Source organism: Nuphar pumila, chromosome 2 (assembly GCF_984573655.1).
Source record: "Nuphar pumila chromosome 2, dmNupPumi1.hap1.1, whole genome shotgun sequence".
Taxonomy (NCBI): Eukaryota; Viridiplantae; Streptophyta; class Magnoliopsida; order Nymphaeales; family Nymphaeaceae; genus Nuphar; species Nuphar pumila.
The window spans coordinates 90,879,058-90,905,267 of record NC_143250.1 but is presented as its reverse complement, the minus strand read 5'-3'; the positions used below and the strand labels follow the sequence as shown (position 1 = coordinate 90,905,267).

The window sequence follows — 26,210 nt, the reverse complement described above, 5'->3', positions numbered from 1 at the left end:
GCGTAAAACTCAAGGAAATTGAGGTGCAAAATCCTTTTAGTGTGAGAGAGAAGCACTGACTCGGGATCTTGATTCTTGGCTGATGTTATGATATCTGCTTCTTCCTCACTCCAGTGTCATGTCGGGACTCAGGGGGATAGGGTAGGACGATGATGCATGTGTGTGTATGTGTTGTTTGGCAGCTTTTGAGTTGTGATGGCGGTGGAGAGTGAATCATAACCTTCCAGTTCCAGCTTGTGCCAGGGCAGGCCAGAATCTGTGAGGCGAAGGGAAGGGCTGCCGTTGTCTTGTCATCTGCGAAACAAAAGAACACCGAAGCGGGGGATCATGTTGGTCGACGGCGATCTAACTCTCTGTTATTGATGCCAACTAAGAAAGGAAGAAAGGGCCTGCGACCGTGAATGATGATGATGTTTTGTTCCTTCCGCTCGCCGCTGAATCATCCACATTAGATGAAGGTAGGCATCGACCCCAACAAACTCTCCTCACATCCGATCTCTAAAGTTTCACCGTTTCTATATGAGTGTGAGGTCTGCTTCTATCTAGGTTTGGTTAGGGCTTTTGGAGCGCGACGGTGATTTTTTTTTTATCCTCTGTTGTTGTGCCGTTGTTAGGGTTTTCACCAGATCTTTGCGACAAGGGGCGAATCGGTCACAGGAACTTGCAGCGCTGTAGTTGTTAGGATGGGAAGAAAGAAGAAGAACAAGAGGATTGTTCCGTCGACAGGTATGGGTTCCTTCCTTTCTTGCCCCCCTCCCCACTTCCCCATCTCAGCACCTTCCTTTTTCCTCCCTATCGTATATGATCACGAATGGGGTGATTCTGGGGGTGCTTTCTTTCTCTTATGATTCCCCCCCCCCCCCCCCCCTGCCGAGGGGGTTTCCTTGCGTTCGTCTTGATCAGGGACGGTATGCAGTTTCCTGATTTCTCTTTTATTGTTTCCATTGGTTTTCTTCAGAACCAGATCGATGAAACTGTTGCGGAGATGGGTGTTTCTTTCAATCGCTAAAGTGGCGAAGTTTGGTTGGTTTAATGAGTCCCTGCTTGTCTTTTGCTTGTGAATGCTGAGGCAGGAATTGTAAAATTCTGTGGATATGCGAGAGTGCACTTTAATGGTACTTAGTTGTTCTGTAAAGTAGTATAGATAATTTAGTTGATCCATTGGAGGAAGAGGGTTCTCTTTGGTTTGACTGGAGAGGAAGCGAAAGGGCTTCGTATTACTGACACAACAGATTTTTCAAGCAGTATGGTGCAATGCTTGAGAAGGAAGAGAAAAGGAAATGGGTCCTTCGTGCGCTCAGAAATCATAGAAATTTTATCCGTTGGCCACAATTCTTCATCCTCCTTTGTTGCTGAGTCCCATTTATCTTTGGAGGAGCATTCACGCCTAAGAAAGAAGTGCAAGGAGCATCCCCCAGTAGAAGCTGGTGCTTCTAGTACCATTAAGCTGACATGTTTTGTTACTGCCCCGATTTGCAGATGGTCTCGGACTTGTGCTTCCGATCCTCTTGGGAGGGGGCTCAAGAGGAAGTTGGGGTGCATTGACTCTGCCACACAAATAGGAAGGAAGAAGAAACTTGAACAGGAGTACATATTGGGCCCTGAAATTGGACAGGGAAAATTTGGATTGGTCAGATTGTGTTGGAGTAAGGCAAGCGGTGAAGAGTTTGCGTGCAAGACTCTGATGAAAAATGGAGAAGAAACTGTTCACAGAGAAGTTGAAATAATGCAGCATCTGTCGGGCCACCCTAGTGTGGTAACACTGAAGGCAGTTTATGAGGATCTGGAGTCTTTCCACCTTGTGATGGAGTTTTGCCCTGGTGGTCGCTTGCTCGATTCGATGGTAAAACAAGGCCGCTATTCGGAGCGACAAGCTGCTACTCTGCTGAAGGAACTAGTTTTAGTTATCAAGTATTGTCATGAGATGGGGGTTGTTCATCGCGATATAAAGCCTGAGAATATCCTTCTTACTGTGTCAGGAAAGATAAAGCTTGCTGATTTTGGTTTAGCCATGAGAGTTTCAAATGGTAACAATGCTGAACCTTTTTAAATAGTATTCCTCGTTTGGATTTTGTCCATCTCATTTTTGACTCTAATGCTGAAGATGTTGGTTTCCAAATCAACGATTGTCTCATCTGCTGAATGCTACTTGTGTGGCATCTGACTTCCTTAGTTCAACTGTTCTTGCTGCTATGATCCGTCTAACAACTGCTGCTCAAATGGTATCAGCTACCATATTTCACAAAGTGTGTAAATCTGGATGGCTCGACAAGTTGTCTTATCTATTTTTTTTTTTCTGGTAGTAACTAAGTGGAAATTGGAAATTACCATCTTACATCATATATGTTCTGTCTTCTGTTACCCTGCATGTAGGAATGCTGAGTAGAATTCTTCTAACCGATTGTTTGAAACTTGATTGAACCCACCAGAACAACTGATTTCATTTAGTGAACCAGATTGAAGAGTCACAGAGCCAGCATTTTTTTTCTTTTGGTCAAAATGAGAAGAATGAAACTTTCTTGGTTTGGTGTAGCAGAAATCATAATGTTCAAATGATTTTTCATCCTGTAATCTAGAAGAAGGGGTTAAGTTTAGTCTGGACATCATATAATTGTTTACATATATGCTTCTTTGGGGAGAAAAGGAGAAAAAAGTAGAGGCTGCATGGATTTCTCAGATTCTATTCTTTTTGGTTCTTATGCTTCATCCCTGCCATGCCATCATTGTCATTTTTTATTTTTTCCTTCAGATATCAAGTCCCATCTTGTTTGAACTTCAGAAATCTGTAAGCCTTGCCCTCAAGTGAATCTGTGGTCCAGTTTGGATAGAGTGAGATAAACCTGAATAGTACATTCACTTCTATGGACTAGGGTTCACTAACCTTTTTGGCCAAATGGCTGTGCTTCTCGAAGGATATTTGCATTACCCTTTCAACAAACAAATCATTTGGTTTATTTGTTCTATATTTTTTAAGTCTTTCCCATCGGTTCCACCCATCTTGTTCATGTCATCTCTTTTTTAAGATTTCTAATCTAAGGTTTTTGAGATTCAATATTTTAAAATTTCCTTTATCTTCCCAAATTCCAACAAACTTCTTGGTGAAAATGAAGAGCTATTGCTCCTTTTCAATTATTCACCTTTTGTTTTCCTAAAGAAGGTTAAATAGAGAAATGTGCAGGAATCTATTTGGCATAGGGCTGGCCATTGGTCCGGGCTGGTCCGATAAGGGACTGACAGGCCCGAGCCAGGCCTGATCCAGTTACAATCGGGCTTGGGTCAGTCTGGGACCTTTAAGCCCGACCCAGTTAACAGGTCGGGGTTGTGGGGCCCTGTGCATTTTGCACATGGGCCCGGCCCGATTATCTGATCGGGTCAGGCCTGGACCAACATCATTCTTGCCTGGGCTATAAACTGCAGCCCGAGCCTGACCAGATACGGGCCGGTACCCGACAGCCTGTCTGGCACGGCCTGATGGCCACACTTAATTTGGCATTTATGTTTGCATTGAATTATTGTGACCTTTGGGCACATTAATATTAGCTACTACCTTTTCATCTGTTATTTGAGCTAAACTGGTGGCGGCTCTAGGCCACTTGTTTTGATTGGCTTGAGACCCTGCAACTAGTTCATTACTTCAGTCCAACTTCCTCTTCTTGTTATTGTTATTGCTACCATTATGTTGCTATAGTTGGTTTTGTTTTTTCAACACTAGCAACAGTGGCAGCTAAATGAAAATTTCCTTTTGAAATTGCATAGGGCACAAGTAATGCTGATGACTCTTTTGCCAAACTGTTGCTTGAACAACTCAGTGAATAGTCTCAAGTGAAGTTAGAAATACCATTGCCCTTATTATTGTCATCAAGGCTTAGCATTTCTAAAACCTTGATTGCTATGAATATTGTGTATAGAGTGGTTTTGGTGTGTGCGTGCATGCCAACACACGTGTTTGCATGCACGTGTTGCATATTCATTTGCTTGCACATGTGTGCAAGTGTATGTTCGAGGCTTGGCATAGATTAGAGGCATTGCTGGTGGTGATTCCCACCAATATTGTGTATGGGAGTGGCATGTGTTGTATTCCCTTTGAATGATTATATTGCTCTTCCTATATTAGATAAAAAAACAAAGACAAAGTCAACTGGGAAGATAAATGGAATGTGATTGATTACTGGTTGTGTAGCTGAGAAAACAACTAAAAGTGGGAAACATGATATTTTGCGGTTGACATGAAGTTGAATGCATAGGTACATGAAACATCAATCAGTTATGAAGATTCATGTTGAGTGGGTGGCAAGTATACTCGTTCTGGTATTGGCTGAGGTTAGGTAAGTCTCTTTCCTATTGGATATAGAGTTAAAGAGCCTTTGTTAGCAACTTGGCAACAGTCTAAAGCAGTTACTGAAAAAATGAGGAGAGATCTGTGAGAAGGTGAATCTGAAAGTAGCATCACTTAGTGCAATGGAGATATATGAAATTCTGGATGAAACCATTTATTGCTAGGCAAGGCATTGTTCTTGGAGATGGCAAGTTGAGCTCAAGGGAGTTGGTTGACTGAGGCTTCTCGTGACATGTTTAGAAATGTGTTGAAGAATGAGAGTGGATGATGATCAAGGTGATGGTTTTTCTATCAGTTTGATGTTCTCTACTTATTTCTAAGGGAAAGGGAAGATTATTGCATGGGATCTTTAAAGTAAAGAGTTCAAATGGGCGTGAATAATGCATTCTTGCATGGGGATCTTAAAGAAGATGTGTACACGAAACCATGGTTCGAAAACCCAGTGACTCGGGAATTGGCTCATCCCCTAGTGGCTTGTGATTCAGGCGGGTCAACTTGGTGACTCGCCCCAGTTTTGTTAACTTTTGACTTTGTATAAAATTAATGTATTATTAGTCAACTAAATACAAAAAATGCTAGAAAGTGACATGATTTCTTCTAAACTCACTAAATAAATCAAATAACATCATGCTAAGTTACAACTAAGCTACATCTAGTCATTTACTAACAAAAAATTGAAGTACCGAACAACTAAACTAGTCTCTAACTATAGATTCTATGACATAGTTGATGTAATCTGTCTGACAATATCAATGAATTAAAACAAAAACAAAAACAAAAACAAAAACAGGCATTGAACTTCAAGATCTTCAATAAATTGAAATTGACTAGTAAAGTTGAAAAAAATTAGGCAAAATGAAAGCCTAAAATAATCAGCGAAAAGGAGTCCAAAAGACTGCAAATTCTGAGCAAAATTTCAAATAAAAAAGAGACTGCACTTGCAAATTTCAAATTCCCTCATAGCATTCCCAAGAATTATTAATCTGATATTTGAACTTCCACTTTACTTTGCACTCTCTAAACTTCCAAACATCAGCACGTTCCCAATTGCCATTTTAGAGCAATCTTACATATATATTATATACCGCTTTGAAGCCATAACTCAAACAAAACAAGCACCAAGAAATAGAGGTCTGAACATCCACCCTTACAAGAACAACAGATCACAAATTACAACCAATTAATAGAGCTCTGAGCATCCAGCTTTACAAAAGAAACAATATCATTTCAAGGTGCATGCTCTTTATCATGCAACAAAGCTGTCATGATTAAGTGGGAGGAGGGAATTGAAAAAAGAGAAATAAAAGAAAACAAAAATGATCTAAATCCAACAATATCAAGTTAGATTAAATGTTTCTTGATGCATGTCAATTTTTTGTTCTATAAATGGTTTCAAGAAAAAGGCTCGAAAAGCAGAATTCCAAGCTACTCTACCTCGTTACATGATCCATCCAACAACTCAGCCAATAACAACAAGCCAACCCCAATATCCCCTCATTCAATACTCCCAAATTCAAAATAAGCCAGACCAACATTAACCCAAATGTGAGCCCTCTTTCAAGAAGCCAAACAAACCAAGAGGGGCCCCTTAAAATTGCAAGAATAACACCACCACCAAACGTGAACCTTCTTTCGGTTCACGTTTCAGAGAGAGAGAGAGGTTTCCCTTCCCCCTTCCCCTCCTCCATGACCCCATCAGAGTCGGACAGATGTCACACCGTCACCGTCACAACCCTCATGACCCTCATGTTTGAGAGAGAGAGAGAGAGAGAGAGTTCACCGGTCATCGTTGTGCCATTGGTGGGTTGAGTGCTGTGGTGTTGCCGTTGTCTCTGGGAGGATGGAGGAAATTGGGATTCAGGAGGAAAACCAAAAACGAAGGGAACATGAAACCTAATGTCGGGTTTCCTGATTCCCAATGTTTGAAACTTAAAACAAGTTAACATAAAAACTACAAGTAAAACAATAAAACTCATTTTTTTTTTCATGTTTTTAAAACTTTAAAACTCATATTTTTTTTTCAAGTGATCTTTGCTTGACTCGCTCGAGTCAACCGAGTCTAGGACGAGTCAAGGCGAGTCCCTGGTCAGAACTAGTCTAACATCATTTTTGACCCAGTTACTGGGCGATCAGGGCTGAGTCACCAAGTTGACCCAGTGAGTTTTCAAACTTTGCATGGAAGCACTGCCCGACTATGCTTAGGGTGACCAACAAAGGAAAATTCTTCAATTAAAGAAATCAATTTATGGGCTGAGGCAAGCTTCAAGGGCCTGGTTTGATAGCTTTATGAAGTAGGATGAAACATTTTTTGAGTTCATCTGCAACAGTGTTGATTGTCTGTTTTTGAGACTCATGACATAACTATTATGTCATTTTATAGTGATTACTAGTAGTAGTGAAGCTCATATTTCTCATTGTAGAATATTTGCATAAAGTAATTGAGATGAAGGATTTGAGGCCATTGCCTTATTTCTTGGTCATTTAAATTGATAAGGGGGACCTGATTTCATGACTGTAACACTTCATAAATATGCAATTGATCTACTCAAGTGCACATGTATGATTGATTGCAAACTGATGGGGACACTTGTGGCCTTGGAGGCTAGATTGGGAGATGATGGAGCACTACTATCACATCTTGAAGAATATTGGAGCACAATGAGTGCCTTAAATATCTTATCTTTACAAAGTCCAATATAGTATAATCAGTACCGAGAACATCACTCGATGAGTGATGCAGTTAAAATAATGCTGCATTATATGAAAGGGGCATCTACTAAGGGGTTCATGTATAAGAGATTTCAATTCACTCTAAATCCAGAATCGCCATTACGGCATATTCACATGTAGGTTGTGCTAGAGATTCCAATAGAAGGTGTCGGTTTCAGGGTAATGTGTCTATTTGAATAGACACTTGGTCTTATGTAGTAATAGAAAATAAGGTGTGTCTAAGTCTAGTGTAGAAATTGAATATTGTGCTGTGGCATCTATGACAACTGAGGTTACTTGGATACATCTTTTGATTGCTCTCCATCACAATCCATTGTTAAAATATCTATGTACAAATATATATATATATATATATATATATATATATATATTCCATTTTATTGTTTTTTGTTTTATGTAAACTGAAATACCCATCAAGGGTATTTCAGTCATTTCACCAATGTATAAGTGTCAGCCTATTAGAGTTTTGTGTATCTTTTTCTATTTTTTTTCTTTTCTTTTTATTATTATTGTGTACTTTATGGCTGTTGGGCCAGCCCAACTAGACGTTGGGCTGCTCGGTCATAAATATGACTGTCGAGGGCTAGCCCAATGCCTAGTTGGGCTGCCCCCTTTACTCTCTCTTGTATTATAAATAGGGGTTGAAACCCCTTGTAAATGCTATGCTTTTCTAAGCATTTCTTAAGTGAATCCTATATTTTTACATTGTGTTGTGTGTGCCTTAGTAGCTATTGAGTATGCTCTTAGTGACTAGTGTTTGTGTGTTATGTTCTTGAGATTGTTCTCACTTTGTATCATCTTTAGATGAATTGGTGCTTCTGCACTTCATTTGTATTTGTGTTGATCCTTATTAGGATCCCTTTGTTATTTTTGCATGTTTCATTACATGGTATTATAGCTTAAGGCTCTTGTATTTGTGTACCTCTTCTCCAAAAGTTCGTGATTGCAAAGGAAGATCCATTCACATGCAAAGTCTTACTTGATCCAAATGGGTGAAAAATAATCCATTACAATGATTGCCTTCAAGCTAAATGACAACTGTTTGATGTGGGTGCCGCTATGGAGCACCACATTAAGGAGAATAAATTATGAGGGTACTTGAGTGGTACCACATGTGAACCACAACTCATACTCACCAAAAAGGATGGTGACCAAGTGAAGATTCTCAATGATGAAGAAAGAGAGGTTGCACTTAAAGAACACTACGTCAAATTTAAAAAGGCAAGTGAGGCATGGCTTTCTATTAGATGTATGTTCATGCAAAAAGACTTGGCACGAAAATACTTTTTACAAGAAAAGATTTGAGGTGTTATACAAGGAGATAAGAGTGTGAGCGACTATTGTGGTACTTTCTCACCTCCGTACGATGAATTAGTCTTGCTTGAACCCATATGGGAAGGTTCTGCCATTAAAAAGAGGCAAAAGCAACTTGCGGAGAAACATTTGTTTTCCTTCCTATTTTGGTTAAGACTCGAATTTGAGCAAGTTAAGTCCAATATCTTGCATAGGACCGAAACTATCTCAATTGATGATGCACTTGGGGAAATATACCACGCTGAGACTCGACTTGGCATGACAAAAGGAAGTGAAGAGGTTCTTGCCGTGTGAAGACCCAGTAATAATGTCAAAGTATGTAAACCTCCTCAATTTTGGAAAAACAACAATGGAGGAGGAACATATAACAATGGAGGAAGAGGAGGAGTGATTTGTCATTTTTGTCAACAGTTGAGACACATTAGACCGGATTGTCCTAATTTAAAAAGAAAGGTAGCAACCGTTGATGAAATGCCACCCCAAAAGGTGGTGGAGGTATCATGAGAGAAGAAAAACTTAAGGATTCTATTAAACATCTAACAGAAGCATTTCAACAATTTCTTAAGACTTCCTCCGCATCCACTTTCGGTGCCGCCGCTCCATGTATGCTTTCTTGGATTCTTGACATCTTTTGACATGACCCCTTTAGAATCTCTCTTATCTGAATGCACAAAATCTTTTTGTAACTCTTGTGTTTCTTCGGTCGATGGAACTAACCTTGAAATCAAAAGTATTGGAATATTTTCAAACATTTCAAAAAGTTTTCAAGTACCTAAAGTTAGAGTTGTTCCAAAACTTAATTTAAATCTTTTATCCGTCTCTCAAATCTCAGATTTTGGGTAAAAAAAAATGCTGGGTGCAGGATCGCTAGCAAGTGTAGTTGATTAGGGAAAGCTATAGGAAGGGAAACCTCTACTACATGGATTTTCTTCATCTTTCTAAAGAATCATTTTGTAATTTTGTCAAGGAAAAATATATTTCTTTATGACATCAAAGATTAGGTCCTCCTAATGTTTCTAAGTTATCTGTTTTTTCTGTTTTTGAAAAACTCTTGGAATAAAGAGTTTATATGTAACAAATGTATTCTTGGAAAGATCCCTTAGACTCATTACATTCAAACTTATTACTTATCCTCCATGTGCACTTGATAGATACTGACAAAACCAAAATCTAGGAGAATCTAGTATTAGGAAATCTATTAGACCCTTTAGACATCCTGAAAGATTTGTCTTATGAGACTTTCTCCTAGATATAGAGCTTGTCTTTTGTCTATTCACTCTTTTTATAAACCTGCAACCTACAAAGTGGCTAAGGAAATTCTCGAATGGATTGATGTTATGAGCTTAGAAATAGGTGCCCCTGAGAAAGCCAAGATTTAAGAAATTCAACAATTATCTATAGGAACAAAGACTTTAAGATGTAGGTGGGTCTATAAGGTCAAAACAAAAGGGGATGGATCCTTGTGTTGAAGTGACTTACCTCAGTTTTCTAAGGTATTTTCTAGGTATTGAAGTGACTTATTGTCCTTGTGTTGTCTCAAATGAAACTGTTTGCATATATTATTGCCAAATATGAAATCTTTGATGATAAAAGGGTTGATACGTCAGAAGTTTTAAATGCAAAATTAAGATTGGAGGATGAAACTCTACTTGACGATCCAACTGAAAAATGCGCAAAAGGATCCGACCCAAGATCCGACCCGATCCATGTAAAGATTGTGTACAATATACGTTATACCTCTTTTCTTTTTAATCGGGTCTGGATACACCAGACCCGAATCCATACCTGTGTAAAGTAAAGTTATAAATGAATTAATTTAGGTCACGATTTCATATAGAAATCGTGACAGCCGCAGACCCCTTCTTGCTTTCTTCTCTTCGTCTCTCCCTCTCTCTTTCTCAATGCAGGTACAAGTGGATTTCTAACATGGTATCAGAGCAAAGATCTGGCTAAGGGCAAAAAAAGGTTCCGGCAGGTGCGGCAATCGGAGTTTTGTGGTTTTTCGTTCCTCCCCTTTTCTACTCTTCTTCATTTTCTTTCTTCTCTCGTTTTTCCCTTCTTTTCTGAAATTTTCCCATCTCACGTGGGCTTGCTTCTCTCTTGGATCTGGGATTCACGTGAACCCAAACTGTGAAAAACGAGTGGCTGTATTTCACGTGAATCGTTGAAATCGATTCACGTGAAACATCAGACCAATCACGTGCCCCATTTCAGTTTTGTTTGATATTGCTTGCTTGACCCCTTTATTGCTATCGTCTATTCGATCTCCCTTTGTCCAATCCCCTCCATGCATCTATTTCTACATATTCAAATATACACCTGTCGTGTAGTTTTCTTCTTGTTTCTCTTTTTGCTATTTGTTTGAAAATATATTTAACGTGGGAAAGTTTTTTTACATCAATATCAGTTTTTTGGAGTGCATAGAAAAAGGTTCAGTCTCTCTATTCTCTGAATCTGACAGCTGAGCATTTCGTGAAAACTCTTGCACTTCGTGAACACTCTTGCTGAATTTCACTCTCTATGGATCCTTATTCCTCTCAATCAAATATTTCTTTAAGTTTTCAACCAACTCGTTTTTGAAAAGTTGAATACCTCAAACTTCTTGATTTGGAAGAGACAAATCATTCCTTTTATAAGGAGCCAAGGTCTCTTAGGTCACCTGGATGAAACCACCCCAGTCCCACCAGAATTTGTTCCGAGAGAAGAGAAAGATGATCAAGGGGCGAGTTCGATCGTGTATGTCAAAAATATAGAATTTCTCAATTGGGAAAGGAAAGATCAATTAGTTGTTGTATACATCACCTCAACTCTGTCTCAAGAGGTCCTTGTTGCCATTCCCGACAATTGTACAACACTACAACTCTGAGAACGACTGGTTCAGACATATTCGCAGGTTTCTCAAGCAAGGATGGTTTTTCTGAAAAGGGAATTTCAGTTGTTAAGAAAAGACTCCATGACCATAATAGAATATTTAAACAAAATAATGATCATCACAGATCAACTTGCAGTTATAGGATGTGCCGTAAGTGACAATGACATGGTGCAACAAACTCTGAGTGGATTGGGATCTGACTACAATATGATAGTCACTTCACTATTGTGCCTTCCTGTTCTTCCTACCTTTGATGAGCTACGAGCCAAATTGATCCAGTATGAAATGACTTTGAAAGGATTCTCTGAAGAAACGCACATTCACCCAAATTCTCAAGAAGTTTTTGCCACATGCCTGATTCATGGTAGAGGACGGGGATGAGGAGGACAAGGGCAAAGTGGATACGGAGCGCGTGGTCTACTTCCCACTCCAAACATGTTAACCCACGCGCAGGGACCAAGATCCATCCCTACTTGCTTCCTTTGTAACAAAAAGAGTCATATCAAGGCGAACTGTTGGCATAATCCAGAGAATAAAGGAAATGGTCCACAGACAAAAACCAAAAGAAGATTCATAAATACCAGAAACAGTGGAGAGATTAAAGATCTGATGATATCTGCCTTGTCAGAGTTGAAATTGAAGCAGAGTGACGAAGGCACTTGGTTTGTCGACTTAGGGGCAATGACTCATGTGACAGGCGATGCAGGTAAAATTTCTAACCCTATTCCTTATTTTGGAAAAAGTAAGATTTCACTAGAAATGGATCCCACCATCTTGTTTCTCATGTTGGAAAAACTGTCATTCCCATGTCATATTCCACTCTTACTCTTTTTGACGTTCTTTATGCTCCTGACATCAGGAAAAATATTGTCTCTGTTTCCAAACTTATTGATGATAATAATGCTTCAGTTGAATTCACCCCCTCCTCTGTGCAGGTCAAGGACCTATGCACGAGAGAAACATTCGTTAAAGGAAAGAGACGAGGTAATATGTATGTCTTTGAAGAAGCTCCATGTCATGCTGTCCGCCCTGTTCATCTGAATTCGAAGCCTTCATTAGAGTCATGTTCATCCTCTTATGCTAATGTTTTTAGTATTTCTGAATGTAATAAGCCATTCTTATGGCATAGTTGATTAGGACATTGTGGGAGTCATTTTATTGAAAAACTTGTCTCTATAATCTCATTCCAAAAGAAAGTTTCAATGGGGATGAGAGCAGTCATAAGTGTTTCAGTTGTCTTTCATGCAAGAGTCATGTATTGCCTTTCCATTCCATTAATAAGAGAGCTTCAAAACCTTTTGAAATAATTTGTTCTGATGTATGGAGACCCGCCCCAATTGCCTTTGGATCTGGGAGCAGATACTATCTAATTTTTGTTGATAACTATTCTCGATACACTTGGATATATTTCATAAAAAATAAATCGGTAGTCTTCTCTTTGTTTCAAAATTTTCTTTTCTTGGTCAAAAATCAATTTTCTGAGTCCATTCAATTTTTCCAATGTGATGGAGGTGGGGAATTCTCATCCCGTGATTTTATTTCTTTTCTTCGAAATAACGGAATAGGAAAGAAGGGTGTTCTGCCCTCACACCCCTCAACAAAATGGGATTGGTGAGCGAAAACATAGGTATATCGTTGAAAGTGCTATGAGTATGCTTCATGACAGTAATCTTCCCATCAACCTATGGACAAAAGCTTTCCATTCTGCCGTACATGTGGTAAATAGATTGTCTATGGTTCTGGTTATCACTGTATTTTTGGAGCTCATCCTAGTTATCATGATCTGCGTGCTTTTGGATGTGTTTGCTATATGCATTTTGATCAGTCCCTGAGAAATAAGTTTCAGGACAAGGCCCAAAAAATGTAGGTTTGTGGGATATGCAGATGACTACAAAGGATATAGGTGTTATGATCCCACCAACAAACACATCAGAACCTTAAGAAATGTTGTCTTTGATGAACAAAATTTTGATTACGAAGCTGACACAACGAACATGCCTACTGAAGTTTACTATCCTTGGCTGAGTTCAGAACTTTTTGCTAGCTCCAATAAAGCATGTTCCTCAGATTGCGTGCAACAAGAAGAAGAAATGTTTGAGAACCCTGGGACGTCGGGATCACAGAATGCAGAGGAAGTACCAGGCATATACAAAGGCATTGTCTATTCTAGACAGAGACCGACAACATCAAGCCATTCAGATCATGTTTCAGTCGCCAATCCGACTCCTTCTCATACTCTTGAGGTCAGAAAATCAAACCGCATACGACATCCTATTGACAGGTGAGTTAGCTATAACAACTTCTCCTTGGATCTTCAACTCTTTTTAACTGCCCTCAATAAGGAAGATGAGCCCGTTATGTACCATCAGACAGCCACTTCTACCAAATGGGTAGAAGCCATGAATGATAAAATGCAAGCCTTGCATGAATGTGGAACCTGGGAAGTTGTTTCCAGACCACCTGACAAAAATGTTGTCGGATGTAAATGGGTCTACAAAATAAAGTACAAGCCAGATGGAACCATTGAACGATATAAGGCAAGGCTTGTGGCAAAAGGATTCACTCGAGAAGCAGTGCAAGACTATGATGAGACCTTTAGTCCGGTTGTAAGAATGAGAACAATTCAAATTATTATTTCTCTGGTTGTTGAACATGGATGAAAGTTGAGTCAGCTTGATGTGAAAAATGCATTCTTGCATGGAGATTTGAAGAAGGAAGTATACATGGAACAACCCCCTGGATATCAAGAACAAAATTGTAAAACCCATGTGTGCAGGTTAAACAAAGCTATCTATGGTCCGAAGCAAGCATCTCGCTCTTGGTTTGATAGCTTCTCGCTAGAGATTCAGAAACATGGATTTTCACGTTCCATGCTGGACCACTCATTATTTATTTTTAAAAGTCAGACTATGACTACTCTATTATTAATTTATTTCGATGATATTATCATCACAGGAAACTCTGCAGCCCACATTCAAGAAGTAAAAGCATTACTAGGTCAGTGGTTCAAATGAAAGATCTTGGAGTTCTACGTTATTTTCTTGGTGTAGAAGTTGATAACCAGGCTCATGGCTTGACACTCACTCAGCATAAGTACACCGTAGACGTTCTCAGCAAGGCAGGCATGAAAGACTGCAAACCTCTAGGAACTCCGAGTGCGTTTCATAAAAAACTTAGCGCTGATGATGGAGATCTGTGTGATGACCCCACCAGGTATCGAAGCATAATAGGAATGTTACAGTACCTCACATTTACTAGACCTGACATCGTTTAAGTGTCTCAATTTATGCATGCGCCATGTATTGGACATATGGAAGCAATCAAGAGGATCCTTAGATATCTGAAAGAGACTATTGGGGATGAATTGATATATTCACCACAGTCATATGGCAAAGATGAACACAAACTTACTGTATATTGTGATGCAGACTGGGCAGGAGATCCTGACGAACAAAGATCTACATCAGGATATTGTGTCTTCATTGAAAAAAAATTTAGTCTCTTGGAGCAGTAGAAAACAAAAGGCTATCGCTAGATCAAGCACTGAGGCTGAGTATAGATCCATGGCTGCTGCTACTGCCGAAGTCACATGGATCAGGCATCTACTAACTAAAGTAAGAGAAAAGATCTCCCACACTACCTTGCTATGTGACAACCAAAGTGCTATCAACATGTCATTCAATCCAGTACATCACAGTCGTGCTAAGCACATTGAGATTGACCAACACTTTGTGAGACAGAAGGTTGAAGAAAAAGAGATTGAGCCTGAATTCATCTCTACTGAAAGACAAGTTGCAGACATATTTACCAAAGGGTTAACAAATGATCGTTTTTGGATGCTTAAAGGCAAGTTGTTCATGGTCCAAAACCATGATCAACTTGAGGGGGGGGGTGAAAAAGGTGCAAAAGGATCCGACCTAGGATCCGACCCAGGATCCGACCCGATCCATGTAAAGATTGTAAAGATGGTGTACAGTATATGTTATACCTCTTTTCTTTTTAATCGGGTCTGGATACACCAGACCCGGATCCATACCTGTGTAAAGTAAAGTTATAAATGAATTAATTTAGGTCACGATTTCATATAGAAATCGTGACAGCCGCAGACCCCTTCTTGCTTTCTTCTCTTCGTCTCTCCCTCCCTCTCTTTCTCAATGCAGGTCCAGGTGGATTTCTAACACCAACTCCATATTGACAATTGGTTGGATCCTTGACTTTTCCATCACCAGGCCAGACATCTCTCATGCGGTTTAATCAGCCAGTCAGTTTTAGCATGCACCAACTACGGTGCATATGAGTGTTATTCTCAGAATTGTCGAATATATCAGAGGCCCTATCACCAAAGGGCTACTTATATCATCTTTCTCTTCTTTAGAGTTAATTCCTTATACTGATGTTGATTGGAGAGGTAATCTTTATGATAGAGTCTCAGCTATGGGTTCATATTTTTTTAGGTGAATCTCTTATATCTTGGAGGTGCAAGAAGCAACCTGTCATCCACCGAAGTTGAATATAGAGTCATGACAATCAAAGAAAATCATTTGGTTGAGATTTTTAAAGATATGGGCCTAATCATCTCTAGTCCTTCGAAGATGTGAAACAACAATAAGAGTGCTATCTATATTACAAGCAACCACACCTTCCATTAATGCAGCAAGTATGTAGAGATGGATTGCCACTATGTCTGAGAAGATTTTTTGTGAGAAATTATTGAATTACCTTATGTAAATTCAGAATGTTAGAAGTCTGACTTCTTCGCTAAGGCCTTGCTTTCACCTCGTTTTTTGTACCTTAACAAACTTTTGGTGATCACACCGTAAGTTTGAGGGGAAGTGTTAAAATATCTATGTACATATATATTCCATTTTATTGTTTTCTGTTTTATGTAAACTGAAATACCCATCAAGGGTATTTCAGTCATTTTACCAATGTATAGGTGTCAGCCTATTAGAGGCTTGTGTATCTTTTTCTATTTTTTTTCTTTTCTTTTTATTATTGTTGTGTACTTTATGGCTGTTGGGCCTGCCCAACTAGACATTGGGCTGCTCCCAACGCTCATAAATATGACCGTTGGGGGCTAGCCCAATGCCTAGTTGGGCTGCCTCCTTTACTCTCTTGTATTATAAATAGGGGTTGAAACCCCGTGTAAATGCTATGCTTTTCTAAGCATTTCTTAAGTGAATCCTATACTTTTACATTGTGTTGTGTGTGCCTTTAGTGGCTAGTTGTGCTTGTGTTAGGATCCCTTTGGTATTTCTGCTTGTTTCATTACATCCGTATTGTATTGTAATAATTGCAGTCCATTTTCTATCTATGAACTCCATACAACTTAATAAAATCAAACACATTACTAGACAAGCATCTTGTTTGGGAAAAGTGGAGGATCTAAACCGAGGCTTGTTGGACCAAATTCTAAGATGTGTATGCTTGGTTTGACAGGTGTGAAAGTCGTGATTTTCATATTTCATTATGTGTATTATAGTCATAACTTGGGTTTTACTAGTTTTATATTCCTTCCTTACAACATAGTTATTTTTGTCCTTTGATTTATTGGGCATACAGATTTCTTAGTATAAATAACCTCACATCCCCTAATGGTTCATGCTAGGAACTTTCACAAACAACTATCCCTTGCTTTCTCTTGTTCTCTTTCCCTTCTCAATTCTCTTTATGTGTACACATTGCAAGGTGCACACCAATATCTGATAGTGCTAGGTCATTAAAGGCCTAGGTGTCAATGGGGGAATTGAAAAGAAAGAAGGAGGAGAAGGAGAGGAAAAAAGAAGAAAACAAGGGGTGAGATAGAGGAGAAGAGGAGGAAGAGGTGGAGATGAAAAAAAAAATTGAAATAAAGGAGAAAGGTTCTTCTTCTTAGAGTCCATGTTGTGGGGTTAGGGCCTGGACTCTAGTCCCTAGGGCATAGTCTTTTGCTTTGCTGGTATGTATGAAAGAATTCCCAAATTCAGAGCAATAAAAGCACAAAGGGTTTCAACTTCCAAGTATTTTTATTTTGTAAGTATTTGTATTTTGTATCATCGTCGTGTTGAGACCTCTATCAATATGTTTTTTGAGATTGCCCCTTCATTGATGTCTTGCAAATGGCTTGGGAAGACTAGATAGAAGAGTACCTTAGACTGCTTCCCTGAGAGAAGTTTTGATGGTCCCTTGGGCTGTTAAAATGGGAAATAAATGGTTTGTGGTGCAGAAAGGATAACTGTCCTTAGCTTGGTAGTGTACTTGGAAGGTGCATAAGAAGTGGGTTTTCAAATATATGTATTATAGTTCTATGCAGGGATGCAAACAGATCATATGTACTTGTATATCTGATCTGAATCTGGCATTTTATTTCTGGATTCAGATCCTTACTGTGAGACCCAACTGTGTTTCAGTTAGGATTCAAATTTACTAAATTTATTTTCTCACACTCGGGTTAGTATTTTAGGTCGGATCTAATTTAGACTCATCAAAATCTGATGAGCTTAGTTTTTTACCGGTAATACCACATGTTTCGGATCTGGAGTCAACCCTACCATATTGGATCTGGTTCCAGATTCTGATCTGCATTGTGTATTTCAGATTCTGATTTGGATCTAACATGGTTTGTCTTATATCCAATCCATTTGGTGCCGTAGTCCTTTGGCTATTCACTCGTATATCAAAATTCCTTTTGTGGGCAATAGTTAACTGGCCTGCCATGTCACAGGGATACTTCAACTTAGACAATGATGATAGAAAAATTATGAGTCCCATTTCCTTTTGCCGTGTCTATGCGGCATAGGTGGGCAGCTTGTGACCTGACTGGGGGCATGCTATATTAGTTCTCTAGTCTAGGGTCGACTTATTTTGGCGTTGTGCTTTTTTTGATGATGACACCTTATCATCAAAATATAATTATTTAGAAATTCATCCTTTCTTTCTCTTCGGGAAAAAAAGGAGAGACAGAGAGAGAGGTACCACTTCTCTTAAGTTAATTTGAATAAGAAAACAAAAGTTGCCTATGTTAACTGTTTAACCGGCCTAGTCAGTTGACTAGGTCTTGATCTACTAGAAGGCATGGGCCTAGTCGACAGGCTACTTGCAGCTATGGACTAGATTTTCTATTAAGATGACATCCTTGCTTTGAGTATCAAACTTGTAGTCTGGGTTAATGTTGTTGACTACATGATGCCTCTATAAGAGCACTTATGTAACACATCCAGTCTTTGTTTCGTGTCCTTTATGCATTTAATATGGTACACGATGTCACAGGCCTATTTCTTTTAATAGGCCAGCCCGGCACGACGGTCCTTCCTTACCGTCGCAAGCCTACTTATAGCTCACTTACAATCGCACAATCTTGTAATTTGAGTGCAAGAGAGCAAGAGAGAATGGAGGGAGAAGAATTGCATTCACAAGAAGCAATCACAACGAGGGTGAACAAAAGAAATCTCAACGCATTTAATTCATTCACAATTTAGCCCGTAGGCCTCTTACAATTCAAGTATACGGGCTGCCCCTTCGGGGTATTGATTAACCTAAACCGGGCAACTTACATCAGACTCAACTAAAGCAAAACAGACTCTAGATGCAACTTTACAATGTAAGTCACAAGGGAACATGCTCCCCCCTTTAAATCATGCATCGTCTTCAGCGCCATTTGCTTCATGTTTAGCCCTGACTTTAGCCGGGTAGCAACTGTTCATCCGGAAAGTTGGCTCCCATGTAGGTTCTGTTGTTTCCTCCCACTGCACTCGGTATTTCTTCGCTTCGCTCAAGTAGTTGACCTTATAGTGAAGGATCTAACTGAGGTGCTTCTTGTTCCGTTGTGTTGCTGGGGCACTCTGCATGATGGGAGCGCGTTGTGGCACGTTACGTTCCAGATCTCCGTGATCTGTATGGAACTGTTTGAGGTTGCACACGTGGAACACCGGGTGCACCTTGAAATCTGGGGGCAACTCCAGCTTGTATGCCAGTTTGCCCACCTTCTTTGTGATGGTAAATGATCCTTCATACTTTCTAATCAGTCCGTGGTGCCGCTCGCGGAAGATGCTTGTGCAATCAGGATAAAGCTTCACCAACACTTGGTCTCCAACTTGGAACCCAGCGGGCCGACGATGCTTGTCCGCCTACTTCTTCGTTCTCTTTGTCGCCTTATGTAGGAATGCCTTCGCCAACTCATTGTACTTGTGCCAGCCTCAAATAAATTGATAGGCGAAGGATGACCTTCCCTTTTCTTGCGCGACAAGAGTGTGCGGGGTCAGCGACTGCTGTCCCGTGACTATTTCAAACGGGTTATGTCCTGAAGACTTGCTTTTATGTAGATTGTAACATAATTGCGCCACGTCAAGGAGCTTAACCCAATTTTTCTGATTAGCACTAACAAAGTGCCTAAGGTACTGCTCAAGTATCCCGTTGATGCGCTCTGTTTGCTCATCGGTTTGCTGATGGAAGTTTGTTGAAAACAACAAATCATTGCTAAATAGACGAAATACTTCACGCCAGAACTTGCCCTTGAAGCGAGCATTGCGATAACTCACAATGCTCCCTGGTATGCCCCAGTGCTTCACCACGTGCTTTACAAACTCTGCAATCTTCTCTGCAGGGCACTTCTTTGAAGCTCGGATGAAGGTGGCATAATTTGAGAAACAATCAACCACCACAATGATGGAGTTGGTGCCATCTACCTTTGGTAGACTAACAATGAAGTCCATGGAGATGCTTTCTCAAGGACGTTCTGGAATCGGTAGAGGCTCAAGAAGACCGACTGACTTCTGGTTGATTTCCTTGTCTTGCTGGCAGACGAGGCACGTTTGCACGTACCTCTCCACGTCATCTCTCATCTGCGACCAATAGTAGCTGCACTCAAAGAGTGCTAAGTTCTGCTCCTGACCAGGATGGTCAGCCCATAATGTATCATGACACTTTTTAAGTAATTCTCGATGGAGGCTTCCTCACCGCGGCACGAAGATGCGTTTCCCTTTTGTCACGAGGAGGCCGTCTTGTAGCCAAAATTGTCGAGTCTTCCTTGCTTGCATCAGAGAAACAAGGTGTTGCGCCGTCGGATCCTGCTGCGTACCTTCGCGAATGCGGCTCAGCAAAACGCCCTCCAAATGCACTACAGAAGGCTCTGCACGCGCAACAGTCAGTTTAGCTCTGCGGCTCAAGGCGTCCGCAACTACATTGGTCTTCCCAACCTTGTACTCTAAGGCAAAGTCGAACTCAGCCAAAAACATCTACCACCAATCTTGCTTAGGCATCAACTTCTTCTGTGTCTCAAAATAGCTCGTGGCAACATTGTCTGTCTTGACGATGAACTGAACACCCAGAAGGTAGTGCTGCCAAGTCCTGAGGCAATACACGATGGTTGTCATCTCACTTTCATGCATCGTGTAACGCCTCTCTGCACCCTTTAGCTTACAACTCTCATATGCGATCGAATGACCGTCTTGCATAATAACTCCGTCGATGACAAGGTCTGTGTGGACCTCAAAGGGTCTTGTGTGGTCCGGCAATCGCAACACATCTTCCCTCACCAAGGCTTTCTTCAAGCCATTGAAGGTATCTTGGCATGCTCCTGTCCAGAGCCATACCCGATTCTTCTTAAGCAAATCCGTGAGGGGCGCAACAATGAGGGATTAACCTTCGATGAACCGTCAATAGTAATTCGCCAAACCAAAGAATGATCGCAACTCTGACACTTTGTTTGGCGGAACCCATTCATGGATGACTCTTATCTTTTGCCCATCCATGCGCAACACACCACGCCCCGCAACGTGGTCGAGGAAGTTGATCTTCTCCTGATCGAAGAAACACTTCTCTTGTTTAACACAAATGACATTCATCTTTAGCACCTGAAATACTGTTCGCAAGTGCCCAACATGTTCCTCTATGTTGTTGCTGTAAATCACGATGTCATCCAAGTAGACTACCATAAACTTGTCTAAGGGTATAAAATCTGATTTATTAGGGCCGTGAACGTGGCTGGAGCATTCATCAATCCCAATGGCATTACTAAGAATTCGTAAGCACCATAGCGGGTGATGCAAGTTGTCTTCGACTCATCACCATCTGCAATTCTCACCTGCCAGTAACCCGATTTCAAGTCTAGCTTTGAAAAAGCTCGGGCACTGCCCAACTGATCGAATAATTCCACTATTAGTGGCAGTAGGTACTTATTTTTTACTGTGACCTTGTTTAACTCACGGTAGTCCAAACACAACCGCTTGAAGCCGTCATGTTTCATCTGAAATAGGGCTGGGGCGCCAAATGGTGCTTTTGATGGACAAACGATGCCTGCATCCAACATTTCGCCCAACTGCATGCACAACTCTTTTAGCTCCGCTGACTCCATGCGGTATAGAACCATTGCGGGAGGCTTCGCTCTCGGAGTCAACTCAATCTTATGGTCGACCTCGCGTCTTTGTGGTATACGCTTCAGCAATTCTGAAGGCATCACCCTCCGAAACTCCGCCAACAGTGGGGCTAGGGTCAGTAGCACTATTGCTTGCACCTTCTCTTCTCCTGCATGCACGACAACTAAGAATGTCTGCTCCTCACGCTTGACACCCTTCTTCATTTGCATTGCCGACAACACTGAAGTCTTGCCTTTCTGAGTAAGGCACTGAACTGTGTGACTGGTTTGGCTCCTTAATCGTCAACGAGTTAAACTTTGGCAGTATCATCACATTCTGGCTGCGTAGAAACTTCATACCCAAAATCATCTTAAAATCGTTCAGAGGTACTATAGAGGAGTTGGCCTTGCGGCCCAACTCTCAATTTAGATTGCACTTCCCTTGCTTCACTAAGGATGGGCTTGGCCTCAGAGTTCATTGTTTTGATCGTCCTCTGCTTTGGCCCGGACTTCAAGCCCAACTGCTCCTCCTCTTCCCGTGATAAGAAATTGTGTGCGGCCCCGGAGTCTACCATTGCTGAAGTAGACTTTTCATTCGTAATGATTTCTATGTACATGAGTTCCTTACTGACCTGCATGTTTTCAGTTGTGCAACTTCTAGCTGCGTTAATCGATAGCATGACCCCCATTCTTGGTTGCATGGTCTCAGTGTCACTGCATTTTACCTGCGCTGCATTGGCTTGCCCATCGCCTTTTACAGGACGCTTCGGATACCGCGTAGCGATATGCCTATCGCCATAGAATCAACAAGTAACAACTGCTCCCTTATTGCTGTTGCTATACTTCTTGAAGTTCTGTTTCTTATCAAATTGGTGGGATGTCGATGCCTCACTTTTGTTGTCGCGTCGCTCATCTTTCTTGCCTCTGTGGTCAGGCTTCTTTCCTACCTTTGTTGATGGGGTGAAGGGCTTGCCCTGAGTGTCAGCTAAGCGGTCGACTGTCACGTATGCATCTTTCAAAATACTGGGGTTGCTCCTTTCTCATGGCTAAAGTCCCACAATGAACCAATTGAGCTTGTCCTTATCTGGCATCTTAGGCACCTCAAGCATAAGCTTCAGGAACATTATGACATAGCCTTGCAACAAACCAGTATGTTTAAGATCCGACACCATCATATAGGCCTATCTTTGCACATTCATCGACATGAATTAGTTGGGCAATTCCATTTTAAAGTCGTCAAAGGTGTCTATTACGCATTGACCCCTCTTCATGTCACTGCGCTTCCGCCTCTACCAAGCGATGACATCTTCATCGAGTAGAGTTGCTGCAACCTTAATCCTGTGATCTTCAATTGTCACATTCTAAATATCCAATTTGTCTTCTACTTGGAACAAGAAGTTTTCAATGGCCTTGCTGTCGCGAGAACCATTGAAGCCTTGCTGTCGCGAGAACCATTGAACTTTGCTGGTCTTGGCACATCAATCTTTGATCACCATTTTCCCCATTTAGGGTCACTTTCCGCTGCAATGTACGACTCTTCAACTGAAACTCTCATACTTCAGTTTGCAAGTTGACCACTCTTGTCGTCAACGAAGTGACCTGTTCCATCAGTAAGATCACCTGCTCTTGCAGGCTCGCCACCACATCATTCAATCCATTGAATGATTCAACTGCGCGTGAAATCACTTCTTTGTGCGAAGTCACATCTTCCACCAACTTGTTGACAGTTGCAGCTATTTGCTCTTGGCCCTGAGGTGAACTCATATCCTCAGCTTCGGCAACTGTCTTGTTTTTGGTGTTACGCAAGTTTTGATAGGGTACCACGATGTCTTGCTCACAAATCGTAACTTGTCGGCGCGTCTGTCGACACCGACTCCGGAGTCCCTTTCTCAGCATGAGAACGAACTTTGATACCACTTGTCACGGGCCTATTTCCTTCAATAGGCTAGCACGACGCAATGGTTCTTCCTTACCGCCGCATGCCTACTTATCGCTCGTTTGTCAATCGTGGAAGCTTGTAATAAGAGTGCAAGAGAGAATGGAGGGAGAAAAATTGCAATCACAACGAGAGTGAACAAAAGAAATCTCAACGCATTTAATTCATTCACAATTTAGCCCGTAGGCCTCTTACCGTTCAAGTATACGGGCTGCCCCTTCGGGGGGGTATTGATTAACCTGAACTGGGCAACTTACATCAGACTCAACGAAAGCAAAACAGACTCTAGACGCAACTTTACACTGTAAGTCACAAGGGAACACTTGGATTATGTGCTCCAATTGAACATGGAGACATTATTTTAGTTAACAGGCCTCCACAGTTCTATGCCATGCATATATGAAGAATAATGGGTTTGAAGATTGTATTTACACTATAATATTAGTTTCTCAATGGCATGTCTAGTCAATGAAAACAAGCAGATGATAATTCAAGGAATATTTGCTTATGTTTTATGGCAGTCCACAGGTAATCACACAGTCGCATTCGCTAGATCATTCAACTAATTTTATTTGAGCAGTTTCACAAAGTTTTGAAGATGTCAACTTTTTAAAAATTCTACACTTTCTCTAGCGAAGAGAAAAAGGAAAAGTATCGAATGAATGGTAATGTTGGGAAAAAATGAATGAAGACTGAGGCAACTTCAGTTAACAATTCAATGTGGAAGTTCGTTATAGTACAAGTTACATTTTTACAAAAAATTCTTAGCCTCCTAGCATTGTTATGTGTTGCATTTTTCTCTTTAATCATACAATGCAGCATGGCAGCCATTCATGGATACTTTTCTAGAGCTTGTTTACTGTTTTATAGCTGTTGGGATAAAGCTCTATGATGGTGGTGGTTGTGGTGATGGTGATTTTTATTGTTTTACAGCCACAGAATGATTGCCTCTTTGGTGGGCTGGTAATTGAGCCAAATGAAACGAACAAGCCTAGCGTGCTTGCAACATTACAAAAACGAACATTGAACTTCTTGGTCCATGAATATAGCGTGTGTGTGCAATATAGTGGCTTTTGTTGCATGAATATATTGGAAAACTCTTGCAGCACTGAAATGCTTCGTCCATGAAACTTGGAACATTTTGTTGGATCTCTTGTTTTCTATGTTCTGGTGTTTTTGACTTTTTTGTTGATGTTTCCTTTGTGCTGGCTTCTATTACATGAATATAGTGCTCTTGCAATGTTACAGATACAAGTGTGGAACTTCTTTGTTTTCTTTTATTCGAAATCCAATTTGTTTTACTTGTAAAGTTTCGTTAATATTAGTTCTTTTTGCTCCAGGTCAGAGCTTGTCTGGTGTTGCTGGGAGTCCTGCATATGTTGCACCTGAAGTTCTGTTGGGGGATTATTCTGAAAAAGTGGATATTTGGGGTGCAGGTGTCCTCCTTCATGCTCTGTTGGTTGGTTTCCTGCCATTCCAGGGAAAATCATTGGAAGCCATTTTTGAAGCTATTAAAACTGTGAAACTGGATTTCCATCATGGGGTTTGGGATTCTGTTTCTGGGCTAGCACGGGATTTACTTTGCCGCATGCTGACAAGGGATGTAAAAACAAGAATAACTGCAGAGGAAGTATTATGTGAGTAAACATCCTCTCATTTTGGACACCTGAATTTTCTATTCCATTTTTTTAAGTTTCTTTAGGCTACCTTTTGGAGCATTCCACGGAAGTCTTCATTTTGCACTTGTACTCTTATGTTCATGTTAAATGTGCTAATATCCTAACAGGACACATCTATCATCAGGGTTCGTTTCATTGTTTCCTTCAATTTGAAAGTTGAAACTGTGCTGACGTCTGTTGCGATATCTTGCGAGTCCCAGTCTGAAACAATGTCATTGTTTTCAATCTTATATCACTGCCCTGGGCACTATAATATAGCTTCCTTCTATTTTCTTTTCTTTTCTTTTTTTTTTCATTTGGATGTTGGCTTGTCCTGATTCTGGTTTCAGGTCATCCATGGATACTGTTCTACACAGATCATGCACTAAAGCCCGTGTCATTCAAGTCAAAGATCAGAAATCAGGGTGCTACACTGTTTTGCACTGACCATGCACTAAATCGGCTGTCATTCAAGTCAAAGATCAGAAACCAGGGTGTGGCCCCCCTTGAACCAACTGATGTAATTGAGCCCAGGGGATCTTTTGGGGTTTGTGGATCAAGTGCAGGGCCTATAGATGTGTTGAGCCAAGTATGTTTGTCTGAAAGTTACAGTCAAAAACTGGAAGAGCAAGGAGATTGTGGATTGGTTGATGCACTTGCAGCTGCGATCTCACGTGTAAGGATATCTGAACCGAAACGAAGCAGACTTTGTGGGCCAACATTCCCGATCCAGTATGAATGCTCCTCTAACATGAAGGCTAACCTATGTACAGCATTTTGAAGGTTGACTTGGCATTCCTCCGGAGGACTCCAATATGGGGACTAAGATAATGTGACTGTGCTGGTGGACGGTGTCAAACCTACCACGAAGAAGAAATTACCTGGTTATTTTCTTTATAACCTGTAGGGTTTTTTTCTTAATTGACCTAACCAAAGTTTGGGTAAGCCGTGTAAATGTCTGTAAATTTGCAAGTGGGTTCGGACGCAGACGTGAACATGTTGTCTCGTGGATTAATAAACAAAGTCCTATTTCT

General features: G+C 40.7%; 1 protein-coding gene across 1 annotated transcript; it reads left to right on the top strand.

Moving 5' to 3' along the window:
• LOC149846065 (serine/threonine-protein kinase PEPKR2-like) lies at positions 1-26,210 on the top strand. The gene is made up of 5 exons (XM_089997836.1): positions 1-458; positions 615-726; positions 959-2,027; positions 24,859-25,155; positions 25,527-26,210. Exons 3-5 carry the CDS (start codon positions 1,247-1,249, stop codon positions 25,955-25,957), a joined length of 1,509 nt encoding a protein of 502 aa, XP_089853962.1. The 5' UTR covers positions 1-458; positions 615-726; positions 959-1,246; the 3' UTR covers positions 25,958-26,210.

Coding starts and splice junctions, on each gene's coding strand:
- LOC149846065 (XM_089997836.1), top strand. CDS start 1,247: ATGGTGCAATGCTTGAGAAGGAAGAGAAAAGGAAATGGGTCCTTCGTG. Junction 2,028..24,858: donor AGCCATGAGAGTTTCAAATG/GTAACAATGCTG, acceptor TTTTTGCTCCAG/GTCAGAGCTTGTCTGGTGTT. Junction 25,156..25,526: donor AACTGCAGAGGAAGTATTAT/GTGAGTAAACAT, acceptor TTCTGGTTTCAG/GTCATCCATGGATACTGTTC.